This window comes from Salvelinus sp. IW2-2015, linkage group LG7 (assembly GCF_002910315.2).
Source record: "Salvelinus sp. IW2-2015 linkage group LG7, ASM291031v2, whole genome shotgun sequence".
Classification (NCBI taxonomy): Eukaryota; Metazoa; Chordata; class Actinopteri; order Salmoniformes; family Salmonidae; genus Salvelinus; species Salvelinus sp. IW2-2015.
Window position 1 is genome coordinate 27372141 of NC_036847.1, and position 17959 is coordinate 27390099.

The 17959-nt window shown below is 41.3% G+C and overlaps 1 protein-coding gene across 3 annotated transcripts; it reads left to right on the forward strand.

The window, feature by feature from the left end:
* Nucleotides 1–1593: 1593 nt before the first annotated feature.
* Nucleotides 1594–13750, forward strand: LOC111966748 (zinc finger protein 217). 3 transcript variants are annotated; one of them, XM_023991649.2, is made up of 5 exons: nucleotides 1594–1809; nucleotides 3173–4606; nucleotides 9109–9234; nucleotides 10092–11687; nucleotides 11883–13750. In XM_023991649.2, the coding sequence occupies exons 2-5, from the start codon at nucleotides 3310–3312 to the stop codon at nucleotides 11981–11983; spliced, it is 3120 nt and encodes a 1039-aa protein (XP_023847417.1). In that variant the 5' UTR covers nucleotides 1594–1809; nucleotides 3173–3309; the 3' UTR covers nucleotides 11984–13750. The 3 variants fall into 3 exon arrangements, with proteins under 3 accessions (XP_023847417.1, XP_023847419.1, XP_023847418.1); XM_023991651.2 differs by having other exon boundaries at nucleotides 1596–1648; XM_023991650.2 differs by having other exon boundaries at nucleotides 1604–1690.
* The last annotated feature ends 4209 nt before the right edge of the window (nucleotides 13751–17959 follow it).

Sequence of the window (17959 nt, forward strand, 5' to 3'; positions counted from 1 at the left end):
TGCCAATGAAAAACAAGGAGATCTTATAATTCTTATGTGTTCTATTCTATATAATTCTGTGATGTAATATGTTTTAAGTCTAACCAGCAATGCAAGTAAAACTATCTAGATCTCTTTGTTCATTAATCATCAAGTCTCTAAATTAACTAAAACTAACAAAGCTGTAACATAGAACCTTTATCACTCAAGAGTTGTTTACCTAAGCTAGTAGAAAAAGGAGGGTTAGGGTGGGGTTAACATCCAACATCCACTGACAGTGTGATTGTGTTTAGGTTTCCTGACTATCTTGAGCCATCACAAAATCAAGAAGGGTGAGTATTCATGAGGTAAAGTAGTACTAATACATACTTTCTGTGAAAAAGCACATTGTGAATAGAGTAGTCAATGGCATAATAATTGAAAGTGGAACCACAATGAGATCCATGCTATTGCCAGCTGTCAGAGGAGCTGAGGTGGGGGAGGGGTGAAGCAGTTGCTTTGACATGCATGTACTCTGTTGAAAAGAGGAGGAAAGGTGATCAATTGTACTAAGAAAGAATAAAGTATTGGTCTTAACTTTACATTGATTATTAGTAAATACATGTAGCAATCAAGTTTTTTCTAGCTCACCTTGAATAGAATGTATGTTAGTTCACTTCATAGATTTTTCATTTTCCATTCAGTAGATCCCTGTATTTCATGGTTGCATTGTAGGCTATGGTATGTTATGGATTGAATTATCATGGTTATTTCTGAACATTCTGGTATCTTACAATAGGACAAGTATTCAAAATCATAATTTTAATACTTTTTGAGTTTCAATAGTCTACATCTGACCAAAACTAAAATATAACCTGATTTCCAAAAAACATTCAAATAAGAAAAAAGGGAAAGGTTGAATAGCCAAATTACTTTTGCAGTGATAATTTGATATAAATACAAAGCTATAAGGCTATCATTCAATGCTGGAAACACACAGTGACCTGTTGCTGCATAGCACATCATCCCACATGTATCTGTGAGTTGTAGGTCCCCATCCCCCCTCTCCACATGGTGCTCTGTTCTGTTGCAATGGGAAGTGGAGTGAGAGACATGTAAAAGTCAACTCTTTGTCTGAACAAGATGGCGTTGAGACTTTTGCTTAGAACAAAGTTCATAAAACATTGATATTTTATTTTGGCCTATTTGCTAACTAACTGTGACTGTCTCAAATGGGAAATTATGTAGGATACAACCACATTTGTACCATACCATATACAGAATAGAATCACACTGTTATCTTTCAACAAATAGCCAATAATCTTATCTAGGCCTATCCTCTAACTTTCAGACCAACTCAATAGCTGACTAACCATCCACATGACACAACCGCCATTACAATGATTACATTTGGGCAGTCCACCTTGTTCTTGTGTTTTGTAATAGATCTACAGACGTTCTGTTACCTTGCGTGCCTTGTGTGCCCCACTATTGTTTATTATGTAATTAGGTTACATTGTATTATACATTTTATTTTATATAATTATTTACTTCGTCAAAAGTTGCGACCACGTGACTGTTGTCCCTGTTTCGCTTTTGGGGCTGTAGTGCACGCGCTACTTCTGTCCCCGATTCGTTGAGTGCGCGCCTCACAATTCAACAGCTGCACATAGCGACTTGCAAATATTCAGTAAGAACAATATGACCGACAATTGTTGGAAGGTGAACAAATGTGGGTAGCTGCTATTAATCATGAATTAGCTAGTTTAGCGACAGGATGTAACACGCAGTTTATTTCACTTAGATATATAATTTCGATGAATTGAAAGTTTACCTGGAAAGCCTGAATTGGTAGGTATTGGTGAGTTATCTGCAGCTTATATAAAACGAGCGTATTGATTGATTACTAGCTAACTAAATTAGCTAATGTTATTAAACTATTTCGCAAGATGAACTCAAATGATGGTTAATTAGGATATCTGTTTTATTTCCTACCTTTCACCCATTAACTATGTCTGAGTCCAGAAATTGTTGGCGATGTCTTTGTGCCTGTTAAATTAGGAATTTCCGTGCTTGGCTAGCTAGAAAGCTAATTTGCTGAATTTCGCAATGTTTGATAGGAAGTTGCTGTCCCCGTGTCTATCAGTGGTTAACTAGCTAACGTTAGTAGGATGTAGCAGAATGAGTTACAGAAGTGACTATTGAATTCTACCTATATTGAAAATAATTCAATAGAAAAGCACGATTTATTTTTATGTGGGACATTAATAACTAGCTAACTTTAAGACTTCACATATTAACCATCTAATTTGGCATGCATTACAGATTCATAACCTTTGGATTAACTCGACGAGTGGCTCATTTGTCTTTTATCACGTTGCATGTGTTGGATAACAAATTGGAGACCTGTTTGCATAGCTGATTAAACATCAGTCAAATAACGTGCTACTTTACTATCTAGTTTTATGACTATCAGAAATATCTTATATAAAAATAGGTGGCTGACTGGGATGGGTCACAGAGAAGCCTAATATTTTAAGACTATTATTTTCTCATCATGGTTGATGACACTTCCTTAGTCGACAACTTCCACTGATTGCCAACACAGGTCATCTTGTCTTGGCTTGTTGAACAAAGAATGAACACATTCTGCTAGGTCAGTTTGGAAGTGGAAACCAAAATAGTTAAACAAATATTTAATGATTTAATTTAAATTACAAGCTGTTTGTAGACTATCGAGCTGTTTATGCAATGCCATAATTTTAATTAGGATGTATTCATGTATCAACTAGTTTGTCCATTTATTCCACATTTTATCAAACTGCTAAAAATATAACCACAAGCCAAGGCTTTGCATTAATGGCAAACTGTTAAGTGATGTGTTAAATATGTAGCCATGTGCAATAAAATGATGCATTCTTCACAGTACTTCATGCTAAGAGGAAATTAATCTCATATTCAGTTTCAATTTGAGAACTCAATTTCCTTGTTATTTGAGGTAGCTTGGTGCCTTTTAGCATTCATATGCCTCACCTTGCCATAATAATACGTCTGTGCTCTGGGATCCTTGGGATGGCCCTACCCAGTTGAAATGTAAAATGGGTAGGGGTTAAGGTTAGGATTTAGGGTAGGGATGTCCCAAGGATCCCCGGATAGCACTGTTCCATGATGATACTACATTAGCCTAACCTTTTCCTTATTTTGTGTTTTACAGGAATCTACTTACTAAGACCTAACTCCCCTGGATGAATCACTGACGATCTTCCACATTGATATTCAGAAATGTCATCCAGTAACTCCTTACTTATAGAATACTTAAGTATATAGATCAATTGCACAACTTTTGAGGAAATGCCAACTCACCTGTTGTTGCCATATGTGGAAAGTCCAGATGGACTTGGACAAGACGTTCTAAATATTAGTAGTGGTGCTAGCATGCCAGGGTCTGGCTCCAGCATGACTCCTCACAGTGCCACCATCACTAACAAAGCTGAGGCTCAGCCCGAGGGAAGCCTGCTGGAAGCCCTGGACTGTATGTTTTGTGACCAGACCTTCACACACCAAGATGACCTGGGCCCACACGTCCTGACCCAGCACCCCACAACACTGTTCGAAACGGCAGTTCTGCGTGTGGAGGCAGAGTTCTTGATCCCAGGTGAGAGGGCCCGGTCCAAACCCAGATTGCCATCCGTGAAGGAGGTGGTATTTAGCTGCGTTGTGTGTGATCAGGCCACAGAGGGTGCCAGCGAGCTGGAGAGCCACATGAGGACACACAAGGACTGTTTCACTTTTCACTGTAACCTTTGTGGCCGGCGGTTCAAGGAACCCTGGTTTCTGAGGAACCATATGAGGTTCCATAAGGCTAAGGCCCAGCAGAACCTGGATGGTCCAGTTATTATCAATGAAGTCATCCAAGACCAAGTCCCAGAGCCCGTAATCACCCCTTACAAAATGTGCTTTACCTGTGGCTTCTTTTTCACCGATAAACACCATTTGGTGGAACACAGCAAAGTACATAGTAAAGAATTAGAGGCTGATAAAAAAAGAGAGAAGGATAGACAGGAAGATCCCCTCAGTCAACAAGGTTTTTTACAGGTACTCAACCTTCGCCCCCTCTCTGAGGAAAGTAGTATACCAGAGAGATCTTCTAGGTGGATTGCCCAACTAGACCCTTTCAATACCTACCAGGCCTGGCAACTTGCCACCAAGGGAAAGATAGCAGTTTGTCCAAGTGTGGCTAAAGATGTAGGCCTAATCCAAGACCACAGCTCTAACAACGAGGACTCTGGCTCAGATAAAGAACTGACAAACATCTGGTCAGAAGGCCAAGAAGGTGACAACAAGTGTGTTAAAGACAACTTGGGTAGAGAACTGAGATCCAGACAGACTGCTGGAGAGACCCCATCACCAGAACCTGATCAGAAGTCAAGTCGAAATGACAAGCCGACGCACTGTGAGGACTGTGGGAGGACATTCAGGACGTACCACCAGCTTGTTCTCCACTCCAGGGTGCACAAGAGGGAGAGGGGTGAGGTGGAGAGCCCCACCGCCTTCATTGATGGCAAGCTCTCCAGAGCAGGGTCCCCCAAAGAAGAGGGGTCTGAAGACGGGTCAGATGACGGAGCACCGGGAGATGCCTTCTATTCAGGTAAATACAGCAATCTAATGTTTAAGAAACAAACATTTGTTTTCTATTAAGGAAAGGTGGATTTACAGTTTTTCCCAACTGTTAACACACGTTTGCTGAAACTACATCTCCGGTACTCAAAACTCTGAACACAAAACAGTTAGCCAATTTCCCCAAACCCCACAGACATCTTCCAAAATGAAACACAGAAATCAACATCATGTACTCCCTGCTCAAAATGAAACTCTGCATACAAATGAGACACACACATCAAATGAATCTAACTTAGTGACAACCAAGATCACACTAATGTGACATATTCAAAACACTATCTAGGGATGCACGATATATCGGTGAACATTTCTGAATCAGCCAATATTAGCTTTAAATGCCATCATCGGTATCGGTTCGATGTCTGGTTTAACGGCGACGTTAAAAACCGATGTCAAAGCTACCGTGCATACCTATGTAACGTAGGTACATGACGTAATAACGGCACTTAAATTTTGCGCTACACGTGCAACACAGCATTCCTAACCTAGCCCACAATGTCTGCTGTGTGGATCGAGCAGTCAACAAGTCCAGCAGTCATTTGAAAGAGTAAGAAAATTTCAGCGAGACAACTCAAAGGCGAAATCCATTAACTCCAAGATAATGGCATTCATTGCCCTTGACAATCAACCGTGGGTGATGTTGGCTTTCGCCGACTGGTCGAGCACCGGTACACACTACCACGTGTACTATTTTTAAGATGTTGCCCTACCGGAGTTACACAGTAATAGTGTCACTGCTATTAGCGTCACAATATACATACTATGGAATGCCGTTTGGGTCTTTGCGTGTCAAAAAAGATAAGAGTAGCACTGTCAAAGCTGTACAAAAAAGTCTGCAAACACCGGCTACGAATGATGTTTACAATACCGCGTTGGTAATAAAGCATTATTTGTTCGACTGCAACTTCTGGGGTAGCTAGCTTTAGCTTGGTACCTAGCTAGCACCAATATAACCAGCCTGATAACAATGACCGGTAGAAACTCCAGTCATTTTCATTATTCTTAGCAATGATTTAGGAATCCTTGTAAGTATTTGCAAGGTTGCCACTTCTTGTTCGCCTATTGAAATTGAACTTAAATAGCTAGCCAGCTACTTAACCCTGTTGCCCAAAGCTAACATTGTAAGCAGCCAGCTAGCTTCATCTGGCTAGTGACGCATGACCAGACCGGGTTATGTGTTGTGAAGCTAGCCAGAATAAGGATTAGGCACAATAGTGGAATTTAGTTTGCCTTCAAAATAAGTGTAATTGACAGTGATGCAGATGAATACATATAGTACAATTATGCCATACTTTTATTTTGAAGGCTAACTGCAAATCCACTATTGTGGCTAATCCTTATTGTGGCTAGCTTCACATAGATGGGTCCGACCACCATTAATCAAATAAGAACTGTCTTATAAATTAGGGTTATTTTAGATGACACCTAGCTATATAGTTAGCTCACTAACTATAGTTACTGAAACGGATTATGTCGTGTTATTTGACATGTCAAATAGTGTTATTTGACATATCTTTTTTGACACACAAAGACAAAAACGGCATTCCATAGAAATCCTGATTTGAAAATGAAACTTAACAACGAAACAGCACAGCTGAAACAACAGCACAAGTAAGTGAAAGAAATCGGTTTTGATTATGTTTTACTGGTAATGGGTACATACGTAAATGCCAACAAAATTACTTTTTGATCAGTGTAACCTTTATTTAACTAGGCAAGTCAGTTAATAACAAATTCTTATTTACAATGACGCCCCGGACGACGCTGGGCCAATTGTGCGCCGCCCTATGGGACTCCCAATCACGGCCGGATGTGAGACAGCCTGGATTCGAACCAGGGACTGTAGTGACGCCTCTTGCGCTGAGATGCAGTGCCTTAGACCGCTGCGTCCGTGTGTGTGTTAACTATTTAACTGTACTAGAATGCTTAAAAGGACGCTAAAATTTTAAATATTGGTTATCAGTATTGTTTTTTTTGGCAAGGAAAATATAGGATATCGGTTTTGGCCAAAAATGGCCAAAAATGTAATATCACTACTACTATCAGAACCTATTTCAGTGTAAAGACTAATAATTTGTTATATTGTATATTGTTTGCGTTTACTCAAACAAGAAAGGAACACAAATGCAAGATGCGGGCTATGGTTGATAAGCTCACTCTGATGTTGTGGAAGATGGCAGGGTTTTCAATAACCTGTTGGATTTCCCGCAGTTTTATGGCATTATTTTCAACTACCATTTGCACAATGGCAGCCTCTTGTTCATCTGTAAATAGACTCGTTTTACCACCACGTGGTTGTCGTCTTTCAGTTCTCAAAAAAAATAGCATACACTACAGTATACAACATAAACATGTTACAAAGTAGTATACCTTCCAATTCCATACATACAGTAGTACATGAAACATTGACTTTGTTTCACCTTACAGTATGTATTGGAATCTACAGTCTTTACTGTGCTTTATGTTGTACTACTGTCAAGTAGTAGATAGGTAAACTCAGCAAAAAAAGAACCGTCCCTTTTTCAGGACCCTGTCTTTCAAAGATAGTTTGTAAAAATCCAAGTAACTTCACAGATTTTATTGTAAAGGTTTTAAACACTGTTTCCCATGATTGTTCAATGAACCATAAACAATTAATGAACATGCACCTGTGGAACGGTCGTTAAGACACTAACAGCTTACAGATGGTAGGCAATTAAGGTCACAGTTATGAAAACTAAAGAGGCCTTTCTACTGACTCTGAAAAACACCAAAAGAAAGATGCCCAGGGTCCCCTTAGGCATGCTGCAAGGAGGCATGAGGACTGCAGATGTGGCCAGGGCATTAAATTGCAATGTCCGTACTGTGAGACGCCTAAGACAGTGCTACAGGGAGACAGGACGGACAGCTGATCGTCCTTGCAGTGGCAGACCACGTGTAACAACACCTGCACAGGATCGGTACATCCGGACATCACTCCATCAATGCTCAGACGGTCCGCTATAGGCTGAGAGAGGCTGTACTGAGGGCTTGTAGGCCTGTTGTAAGGCAGGTCCTCACCAGACATCACTGGCAACCACGTCGCCTATGGGCACACACCCACCGTCGCTGGACCAGACAGGACTGGCAAAAAGTGCTCCACTGACGAGTCGCGGTTTTGTCTCACCGGGGTGATGATCAGATTCGCGTTTATCGTTGAAGGAATTACACCGAGCGTTACACCGAGGCCTTGTACGCTGGAGCGGGATCAATTTGGAGGTGGAGGGTGCGCCATGGTCTGGGGCGGTGTGTCACAGCATCATTAGATTGAGCTTGTTGTCATTGCAGGCAATCTCAACGCTGTGCGTTACAGAGAAGACATGCTCCTCCCTCATGTGGTACCCTTCCTGCAGGCTCATCCTGACATGACCCTCCAGCATGACAATGCCACCAGCCATACTGCTCGTTCTGTGCATGATTTCCTGCAAGACAGGAATGTCAGTGTTCTGCCATGGCTAGCAAAGAGCCCGGATCTCAATCCCATTGAGCACGTCTGGGACCTGTTGGATCGGAGGGTGAGGGCTAGGGCCATTCCCCCCAGAAATGTCCGGGAACTTGCATGTGCCTGGTGGAAGAGTGGGGTAACATCTCAAAGCAACAACTGGCAAATCTGGTGCAGTCCATGAGGAGGAGATGCACTGCAGTACTTAATGCAGCTGGTGGCCACACCAGATACTGACTGTTACTTTTGATTTTGACCCCCCTTTGTTCAGGGACACATTATTCCATTTCTGTTAGTCACATGTCTGTGGAACTTGTTCAGTTTGTCTCAGTTGTTGAATCTTGTTATGTTCATACAAATATTTCCACATGTTAACTTTGCTGAAAATAAACGCAGTTGACAGTGAGAGGACGTTTCTTTTTTTGCTGAGTTTATGTACTGGAGACATTGGACCTTTTATCATTTTGTAACGTCCAGATAATGTATGCTACGGTGAAGCAGCTCAGATTGGCCTGCACTCTGCCCAGTCTCTCCAAAGGTCAAACCACAGTTGCCTGAATTTCATCAGAGATTACTCTCCTTGTTCCTAATTTTCTTACACATCTACACCCACCTCTACCTGTGAAGCGTGATAGTGATCAATTGGTAATTGAGCTTAGCTTGTTGAACAGTGTTGCTTTTTAGGAAGGTCGTGCCAAAGGTAGATAATTGTGTGTTTTGCCAAATGTTTAAAATTGCAATCTCAGTGTAAAGCAAAACATGTGCCAGTAGTATTCCAATTTGGTGTTGCTTCTGGTAAATGAGTTACAGGTTTGGGTCATTGTGCCTCATGGGCCAGTTTTAGTGTGTAAATAATTGGGAAAAACCTGTAAATGGACATTTTATTTTCAACAGTTCCCTCTACTGGTCATTTACAGGTTATGCAAATCCACTTGCTTCACACAAGTTTTTGTAAGTAGACTATTTGGTCATGTGAAGAAATCAATCTCCTGTTTTTGTTTTCTCTACAGATAAAAGTGAAGATGGATTTGATCAAACGAAGGTGAAAGATCTTGTGTCCTCCAGGGAGTGTAGTTACTGTGGCAAGACATTCCGTTCCAGCTATTACCTCAACATTCACCTCAGGACCCATACAGGTAAACATTATGTAATTCTGGGAAGCCTGATTTATGTTATTTTTAGTGCTACATGGATATTGATTACTGCATTGTTGGGTTTAGAGCTTGCAAGAAAGGCATTTCACTGTACTTGTGCATGTGACATTGGAACTTGAAATAGGCTGCACAATTGGGAAATGTATAGCTGATATTTGGCTCTAAGGTTTAACATGAAGTTGGATGCGCTTACTCTGAGTGCTAGAGGTGTAACTGTACTGAACCGTTCGGTAATGGGACCTCGATTTGGTCCGCACTGTGAACCCAAAATAAATATATAGAAAATTTAATAAACACTAGGCTTATAGGCTATTCCGATACTGCGTTGTATGCCTCTTGAGTAAATTGCGTTGTACTAAAAATTACAATCTTAATTGCTGTATTTCTGTCTGTCCTTTTGAGGTGCAACCAGGAACTACTTCTGTTCTTTTGTAAGAAAACGGCATAAGCCTATACAATTTCTGAGCCATGTTTACATATTGATTTCATACACATGTTGCACTTTATTTTAATGTTGTTGATGAGTAATCATTTAAGAAAATACAAAGTGAAATGTTGGTGTTCCTGATTGTGCTCTCGTCAGGCATTACATGATCAAAGATGGAATCAGGAATTAACAGAAATGAACTACAGTAACTGTTGGTGTTTCATTTTCCCGTTAACCGAACCGTGACCTCAAAACCACAAAATGTACCGAACTGTGATCCCAAAACCGCAATACATACCAAACCGTTACACCCCTGTGTTCTGTATGTAGTACGTTCAGCATTTGATTCATCTGAAGACTATTTGCTGTTAGGATCCAATTATGCTTATGCAATTCTATTTTTGTCTTTCAGGTGAAAAACCATACAAATGTATATACTGTGACTATGCTGCAGCCCAGAAAACCTCACTGAGATATCACTTAGATAGACATCACAAGGACAAACCTTACACTGACATCCCCAATAAGCCTGTGATATCTGTGCCATCTCCCAGTGAGAAAGAATTCACCAGAAACAGAGAAGACAGACGGGTCCCCAACCGATCCAAACTGTGGCCAACTCCCAATGTCAGGCCTGCAACCAAACCTTGTGCCATTATGAAACCAGAGGATAGATTTAATAGCATTGGTGTCAAGATTGCCAGCCCACTTGCTCAAGTGAATGCTGGGTATGGGAAATTGATTTCTACGGATGCTTACTCTTCTTCTGCACACATAAAGTGTCCCGTACCTGTTAACCTGAAGATGGAAGGACAGGTGACAAAACACCCCATACCTGTTAACCTGAAGATGGAAGGACAGGAGACAAATCACACTTTACCTGTTAACCTGAAGATGGAAGGACAGGAGACAAAACACCCCATACCTGTTAACCTGAAGATGGAAGGACAGGAGACAAATCACACTTTACCTGTTAACCTGAAGATGGAAGGAAAGGAAAGAAATGATGAGGGCTTCAGCGCCCCATTAAATTTGTCCTTAAAAGTGTCACTTTCCATCTCCGCCACTCTACGGAATGTGTTGATTTCCAACGCCTGTTCGTCCTGTGCCTTCAGCACTCTGTACCCAGAGGTCCTGCTCATGCACAAGAAGCTGCTTCACAAGGAGAAGTCTGACATAACTAAGAAGAACAGAAGTCTAAAACTGAAGCGTTATACTGGCTGCCCCCCTGCCCTTGAGGGCAAAGATGTCACCCTGCTGCCTCCTGTAGATCGGAGACACCCTCGCCGGACCAAATCCCCAACCCCTCAGCCTCCTGGAAAACCTACAGGAAAGACTCACCCCTCCAACCCTCCTCATGGGCCTAAACAGTCTCTCACCAATGAACCCCGGAAGGAGATTGTCCAGGCCCGGGGCTCCAATCAGTGGTACAGGATGATGATGATGCCGCCTACCACCAGCCAGGGCCAATCCAGGTTTACAGAGCGAGCAGAACAATCCAACACCAACGGTATAAAATATAGCAGACCTGTAATGGAGAGACCGAGGCAGAGCCCATCGGACAGCAGAGTGGCAAGTGACTTAAGAAGCGGTCCTGTGATGAGCGGTAGTGTTGTAATCTGGCCCTCAGATGCTGCCAGGCTATGCCTCTCCAGCCGGTTCGGTAGTCTGCCCCCAATGGACTTTGGTGGTGGACCTTCCAGTAAGAGGCAGAGATTCTCTGGGCTCCCCGGAAGGGAAACGGACACTGTTGATACTGGCTTTAGGATGGAGGACAATTACAACAGACTGCTTCCCTCAGGAAGAAATGGAGCCTCTCCCTCTCACAGGCCGCAGGCCTATGCCCCAGTCAAAGCGTCCAACCCTCCAGCCTCTGCAAGCAGCAGCAGTATGGAGATTGACTGGAATATGATCAACATCCTCCGTTCCTACACCCCCAGTGACCTGGCCTCCCTCTACCATCCCACTGTGGCTAACCCCAGTCATGGAGCGCAGACAAACCCAAGAGGTATGAACTAAAAGCTTTATCTTATATATTTTCTACACGTTTGCAATTAATTCATCCCATTTTCATGTTAGTGTAGTTGTAAATGTCGGGGGGTTCCATATTAGAGTTGGACAGCTATATCATATTGCCATTATTACGGTTTGTATCAAACTTACTTTGGGGTTACTCCTAAGATTGTCCTCCTCCTCTTCCTAGGGAGTAGGCCATTACTCTACCCAGCTAATATGCTACAGAGGAGAGCCTATTCCAGACCCATCAGTAATGAATGCAGTGGACCCACTGACGAAAGGGCTTAACTGTTCTAATGGTAGGCTATTGTTCTGGTTGACTTCACCGGCCATGTTGTAAGTAACTTTGGCTGTCTTACGTTTTGTGTTGAGATAAATAGAATACATTTGATAGCCTTCCGTAGGTTTGAAATACACTGAGAAGTTCATGCTACAACCATCTTTTGAGAGTTTACCTGGAGGAAAGGCCTGACCCATAGATAACCTACCCCCACTGATCTATACACATCTATCTAATACAACAGAGTTGAGGTTGTATGCATTGACACATGACTGTTTGAATATCATATTGTTATGGTTGTACTAGATAAAACATGTATAAATGAGAAAAGTGTTAAGAGGAAGTTACCTTTTGTTTATTAATACGMTGTTCTGTCTAATATGACATACAGTCAGCAATCAAAGGACCATGTTTTTGTAATAGCACTGATGTTGGGTAGGGTTTTATCTGACCTACAGCTTGAGTTCTTAGTTTACAAAACAAAAGCTGTATGTTGACGTATCTTGCCTCAAACTCAATTTATAGACTGTTGACGCTCATAGTAGGCAGTTATTTTTGTGATGATATGAAGCTGCTGTAGCTAGCATGTCTACTATTGAGCCAGTGCATTTTGGACAGTTGGGAGCAGCATGTCTGTGCCTWTAAGTAGTAGTTATTCACTGGATAAACATGATCAGAACCTGAAGCCAGGGATTCCTGCTACTGGGTATTATGTGAAATGTACATAGAAATGGCTGCTGGTTCTGTTCTGCCTTTGGATTCCTCACAACCGACTAGGCTGTAAGAGTGGTAAAACATGGACCAAATATCAAGAGAATATCTGAGGGATTCTAGTTTTTGTGTGCACAAATACTGTTCAGATGTTTATTTTTTTAGATTGACTGTTTTTCCAAACTGTATTCAGGACTCTGTTCATGTTATGCAGGATCCTAAGATAGTATTTTGCCTCAGGTTGGATTGTGTTAACTTGTCTGCCTGCTTTGTCACTGGTTTTCCTGAAGCTGTGGTCTACTACTTGTTGATTCTGTATGTAAGTCAGGGAGAGCAGAGTGAAAGCCTTACTGCAGGAATAGCTCAACATTGTACACTGAAAAAACAATTGTTTCAGAACTCAATTTCAGCTCTGATATGATTCTACTTCATTTATGCATTAACTGTTACAAATTAATGCACATGGTGTAGGAAGCCTTCTGATATTTTCAAGCAATTTGTGCACACCAGACTTCTGTTATTTCATATTTTTGCTGTTATAATTTTTAAGGTTATTTATTTCTGTAAAAAAAAAAATGTTTTTTTCCTACGTGTGTGTGCAATGTAAAAAGTGAAATATCGCTCAAGAGTTGTATGACTATCACCATGAGTCAATGACATTTGGGGCATAGACCAGTAGTGTTATAGTATTTGTTTGTGCTGTTTGAAAATGTCTACAGGTATCTTTCCAAGTCTTACTATAGGCCTACCACCTTCCTGTTTTATGTAACCTTGAAACAACTTTTGAGACTTTTTTTTTTTCCCGGCACTGGAAATGGACAATTTCAGATTTCTCTTTTCCTGCTTTCATAAGCATGTGGTTATTAAGTTAACATTTAAATCTAAGTTTGGTTTATATATTAGCCTAGGTAATTATTGTGACGGATACTGGACTTAACCTGGTTAGTTGAATTTACTTCGATTTGAGATGCGATGCTATGTCTGACTATGCTGCTCTACAGTACTTTATACAGTGATTTCACCCAGTGTGGTTTACGTTCGCCTAATAAATGATAGCCATGTCAGTACATGCATTCATTTTTTTCTTCAGTTTTCACTTTTCTATGTTGTGATCTCATTGTTTGGTCTTTTGACTTAGATCAAGTGTAATTGTTGTCTTGAGTAGAGGGACCCAATAAACATTCACACTCAGACCTTCAGTCTGCAGAAATTAAATGTCACTGCAATTGATGTACAAATCATTTGACATTTTTGTAATTGTTTACATGAGCATAGTGTTTTAGTTTGTCATTAATTTTACACATTGTGTACAGTGTTGAGAAATTGCCATATCTTCTGTTACATCTTAGTCCATGTACAGGTAACTGCCAAAACAATGGAAACACTTGAGTAAATGAGGGATACAAAGWATATTGAAAGTTAGTGCTTCCACATAGGTGTTGCTTCTGAGTTAAGTACGCAATTAACATACTATGATTAGTGTAATTATTTTTGCTACCATGCCTATGCCCTCATAGGATGAAAATGCCCCCATCCACATGGGAARAGTGGTCACTAAATGGTTTGATGAGCATAACAACTATGTAAACCATATACCATGGCTGTCTCAGTCACCAGATCTCATCCCAAATGAACACTTARGGGAGAGTAGCGACGCCTGAGACTGCGTTTTCCACCACATCAACAAAACACCAAATTATGGAATGGTGTTACATCCTGACAGAGTTGTAGACACTTGTAGAATCTATTCCAAGGTGCTTTGAAGCTGTTTTGGCTCGTGGTGACCCAATGCCCTATTAAGGCATGCGCAGACCAGTTGGCTGGTGTGTTTGCGGCCCTATTCAAAACCTCCCTATCCCAGACTGCTGTCCCCACATGCTTCAAGATGGCCACCATTGTTCCTATACCCAAGAAGGCAAAGATAACTGAACTAAATGACTACCGCCCCGTAGCACTCACTTCTGTCATCATGAAGTGCACCCTAGACCCACTTCAGTTTGCATTCCGCCCCAACAGGTCCACAGACGATGGAATTGCCATCACACTGCACTCTGCCCTATTCCATCTGGACAAGAGGAATACCTATGTAAGAATGCTGTTCATTGACTACAGCTCAGCATTCAACACCATAGTACCCTCCAAGCTCATCATCAAGCTGGAGGCCCTGGGTCTCAACCCCACCCTGTGCAATTGGGTCCTGGACTTTCTGACGGGCCGCCCCCAGGTAGTGAAGGTGGGAAACAACATATTCGCTGACCCTCAACACTGGGGCCCCACAAGGGTGTGTGCTCAGCCCCCTCCTGTACTCCCTGTTCACCCACGACTGCGTGGCCATGCACGCCTCCAACTCAATCATCAAGTTTGCAGACGACACTAGTAGTGGGCTTGATCACCAACAACGACGAGACAGCCTACAGGGAGGTGGTGTCAGGAAAACAACCTCACTCAATGTCAACAAAACAAAGGAGATAATTGTGGACTTCAGGAAACAGCAGAGGGAGCACCCCCCATCCACATCGAAGGGACAGCMGTGGAGAAGGTGGAAAGTTTAAGTTCCTCGGCGTACACATCACAGACAAACTGAAATGGTCCACTCACACAGACAGTGTGGTGAAGGCGCAACAGCGCCTCTTCAACCTCAGTAGGCAGAAGAAATTTGGTTTGTCACCCAAAACCCTGACAAACYTTTACAGATGCACAGTTGAGAGCTTCCTGTCGGGCTGTATCACAACCTGGTACGGCAATTGCACCACCCTCAGCCGCAAGGCTCTCCAGAGTCTGCACAACGCATCATCAGGGGCAAACTACCTGCCCTCCATGACACCTACATCACCCGATGTCACAGGAAGGCCATCAGACTGCTAAACAGTAATCACTAACTCAGTCTGCTGCCTACACAGAAATCCAACACTCGCCACTTTAATAAATGGGTCACTTTAAACAATGCCACTTTAATAATGTCTACATATCTTGCATTACTAATATATGTATGTACTGTATTTTATACCATCTATTGCACCTTGCCTATGCTGCTTGGCCATCACTCATCCATATATTTATATGTACATATTCTCATTCACCCCTTTAGATTTGTGTGTATTGTTGGGGAATTGTTAGATATTACTGCACTGTCGGGACTAGAAGCACAAGCATTTTACTACACTCACATTAACATCTGCTACCCATGTGTATATGACCAATAAAATTTGATTTGATTGTATGTTGGTGTTTCCTTTTTTGGCAGTTACCTGTACTTTGGTTCGTTCATTGTCTGCATAATGTCTTAACTGCAAGAAAACGCCAGAGGGCAGTGTATACAAACTCAAGAGTGCAGCAACACAGAGGTAGGTGGTGTTTCTGTGCTGTGTGGATGCTGTACATTCTCATCTTTATACAATCAATGATTCTGATAGACTGGTGCAGGAATGCTTAGCTGCGCATCTTTGATTTGTGTCTGTGTTATCAGGCATGTGTTGATGCAGGGTAGCATGTTTTGGGTAATAAAAGGGTCATGAAGTAAATGGCCATCAGTAAATGTAAACAGTGTATACAATTGTGTAGATTGGTGGTGTATTCCTATGTTAAGATGGTTGTACATTGTATACCGTCAATGGGTTGTGTCCTTTAGATTGAGAAACCAGACAATAGCACACCATTTGTTGACTGTCCCTGGCCTAGCATCAGAATAATGGGAGAAAAGAAAGAGAGACTGACAAATTGTATCAAAATTGTGCATTCTGTCAACACTAAATTACAAGGGACAGTCCACCACATTGAACACTTTAAACAGATTTTTTTTYCTTATTTTTGAGTACACATCTGTTTGCTGTTTGTTCCCCAGAGCCAGTGCTCTGTAATCTATTGCATTAGTTCACATTAGTGCATAATATCGCCCATGGGCCTTGGTAATCATAAATGCAAAATGAGCATTTCACTAAGCATCACCCTCAGATCCCTCACACTACACTGTGGAGAACCAAGTGCAGAGAGAGGAAGAGGATGGAAAAAGACTTCATCTGATGACACGCTTCCTGTTCAGAATCCTCCAACTCCACACTGATACTCTTGTAAATATGTTTCACTTTTCAAAACTCGCTTAAGGGTTTCATGTTAAAAAGTCACAGTAACAAGCAAATATATAAGACCACTTTGTATTTTTCTGTCTGTTTGCGGCCATTATATTGTTTCCGCATAGTTCAAGGGAGTTCAAGAAGCATGTTAATTTTGTTGATTTAAAATATATATATATATTTTTTTTTACATAGACGGTTACACAGTTAACATTCAACAAAACTACCACATCACCTTGTTTGAGCTTGTTTATGTAGCCAGAAAGCAGGTGACCCTCCTGACCTTTTGACATATTATCAGATCATTGTCATTCAATTTATGACATTGCTACATCATTTTGATCTMTAAAAGCCATTGCCTGTTCTATGATGGATTTTAGATATACCCCTTTTCCTAACAAGGTCTGATAACTGTGAGACTGGTGACTACTGTGTGCCAGTGCTGGTTCCCCTGAGATTGTTAGACCAATATCCACTGAGGCTGTCATATTCACAAGAGCCATTTCTTTTGCTGATACAGGGATCTAGTGCAGAGCTTCCTATGTAACCTACCACATAATGGATGGTATACCAAGTACTATAGTGAAAGCGGTAACACTGGCCATCTGTATGTTCAACAACATTTGGTTTACAAGCTATTGTTAGAAAGCTGCATGATTTCATTGACAATACAAAACTGCATTGCTCTAAAATAGCTACATTTATTGTACAATTGAGTGTTGTTTAACCACCTCAATATAATTTCCATTTTATGATTATATTCATCCATATAGAAAGCATTTTGGATTCAATATCCATGAGTTGGCTACTGCATCTAGTAAGCCCATTTTGAAAGTTTAGATGCCTCTTTTGTGTCAACTTCTATTTGTTTTTCATGATGATTTCATCACGTTTGCTTTTCTTACATGGAGTTTCAGTCAGCAGCCAGTTTAGTGCACAATTCAATACCCAATGTTCTTTCTCGCCGACGTTAACTGTCATTCATCTTTACATTGAGTTTTGGAAGAAAAATATTATTGGTGGAATTTCTCTGTTTCATACTCAGGCCAAATTCTTCTCATTTACATTTACATTTAAGTCATTTAGCAGACGCTCTTATCCAGAGCGACTCAATCAAAGAAGAACAGCAGACAGGCAGACAGACAGATACAGTAACGCAAATGGTGCTTAGTACAGTAGCCTATTCATTACAGTTATAGTGGT

Coding starts and splice junctions, on each gene's coding strand:
- LOC111966748 (XM_023991649.2), top strand. CDS start 3,310: ATGCCAACTCACCTGTTGTTGCCATATGTGGAAAGTCCAGATGGACTT. Junction 4,607..9,108: donor GGGAGATGCCTTCTATTCAG/GTAAATACAGCA, acceptor TTTTCTCTACAG/ATAAAAGTGAAGATGGATTT. Junction 9,235..10,091: donor TCACCTCAGGACCCATACAG/GTAAACATTATG, acceptor TTTGTCTTTCAG/GTGAAAAACCATACAAATGT.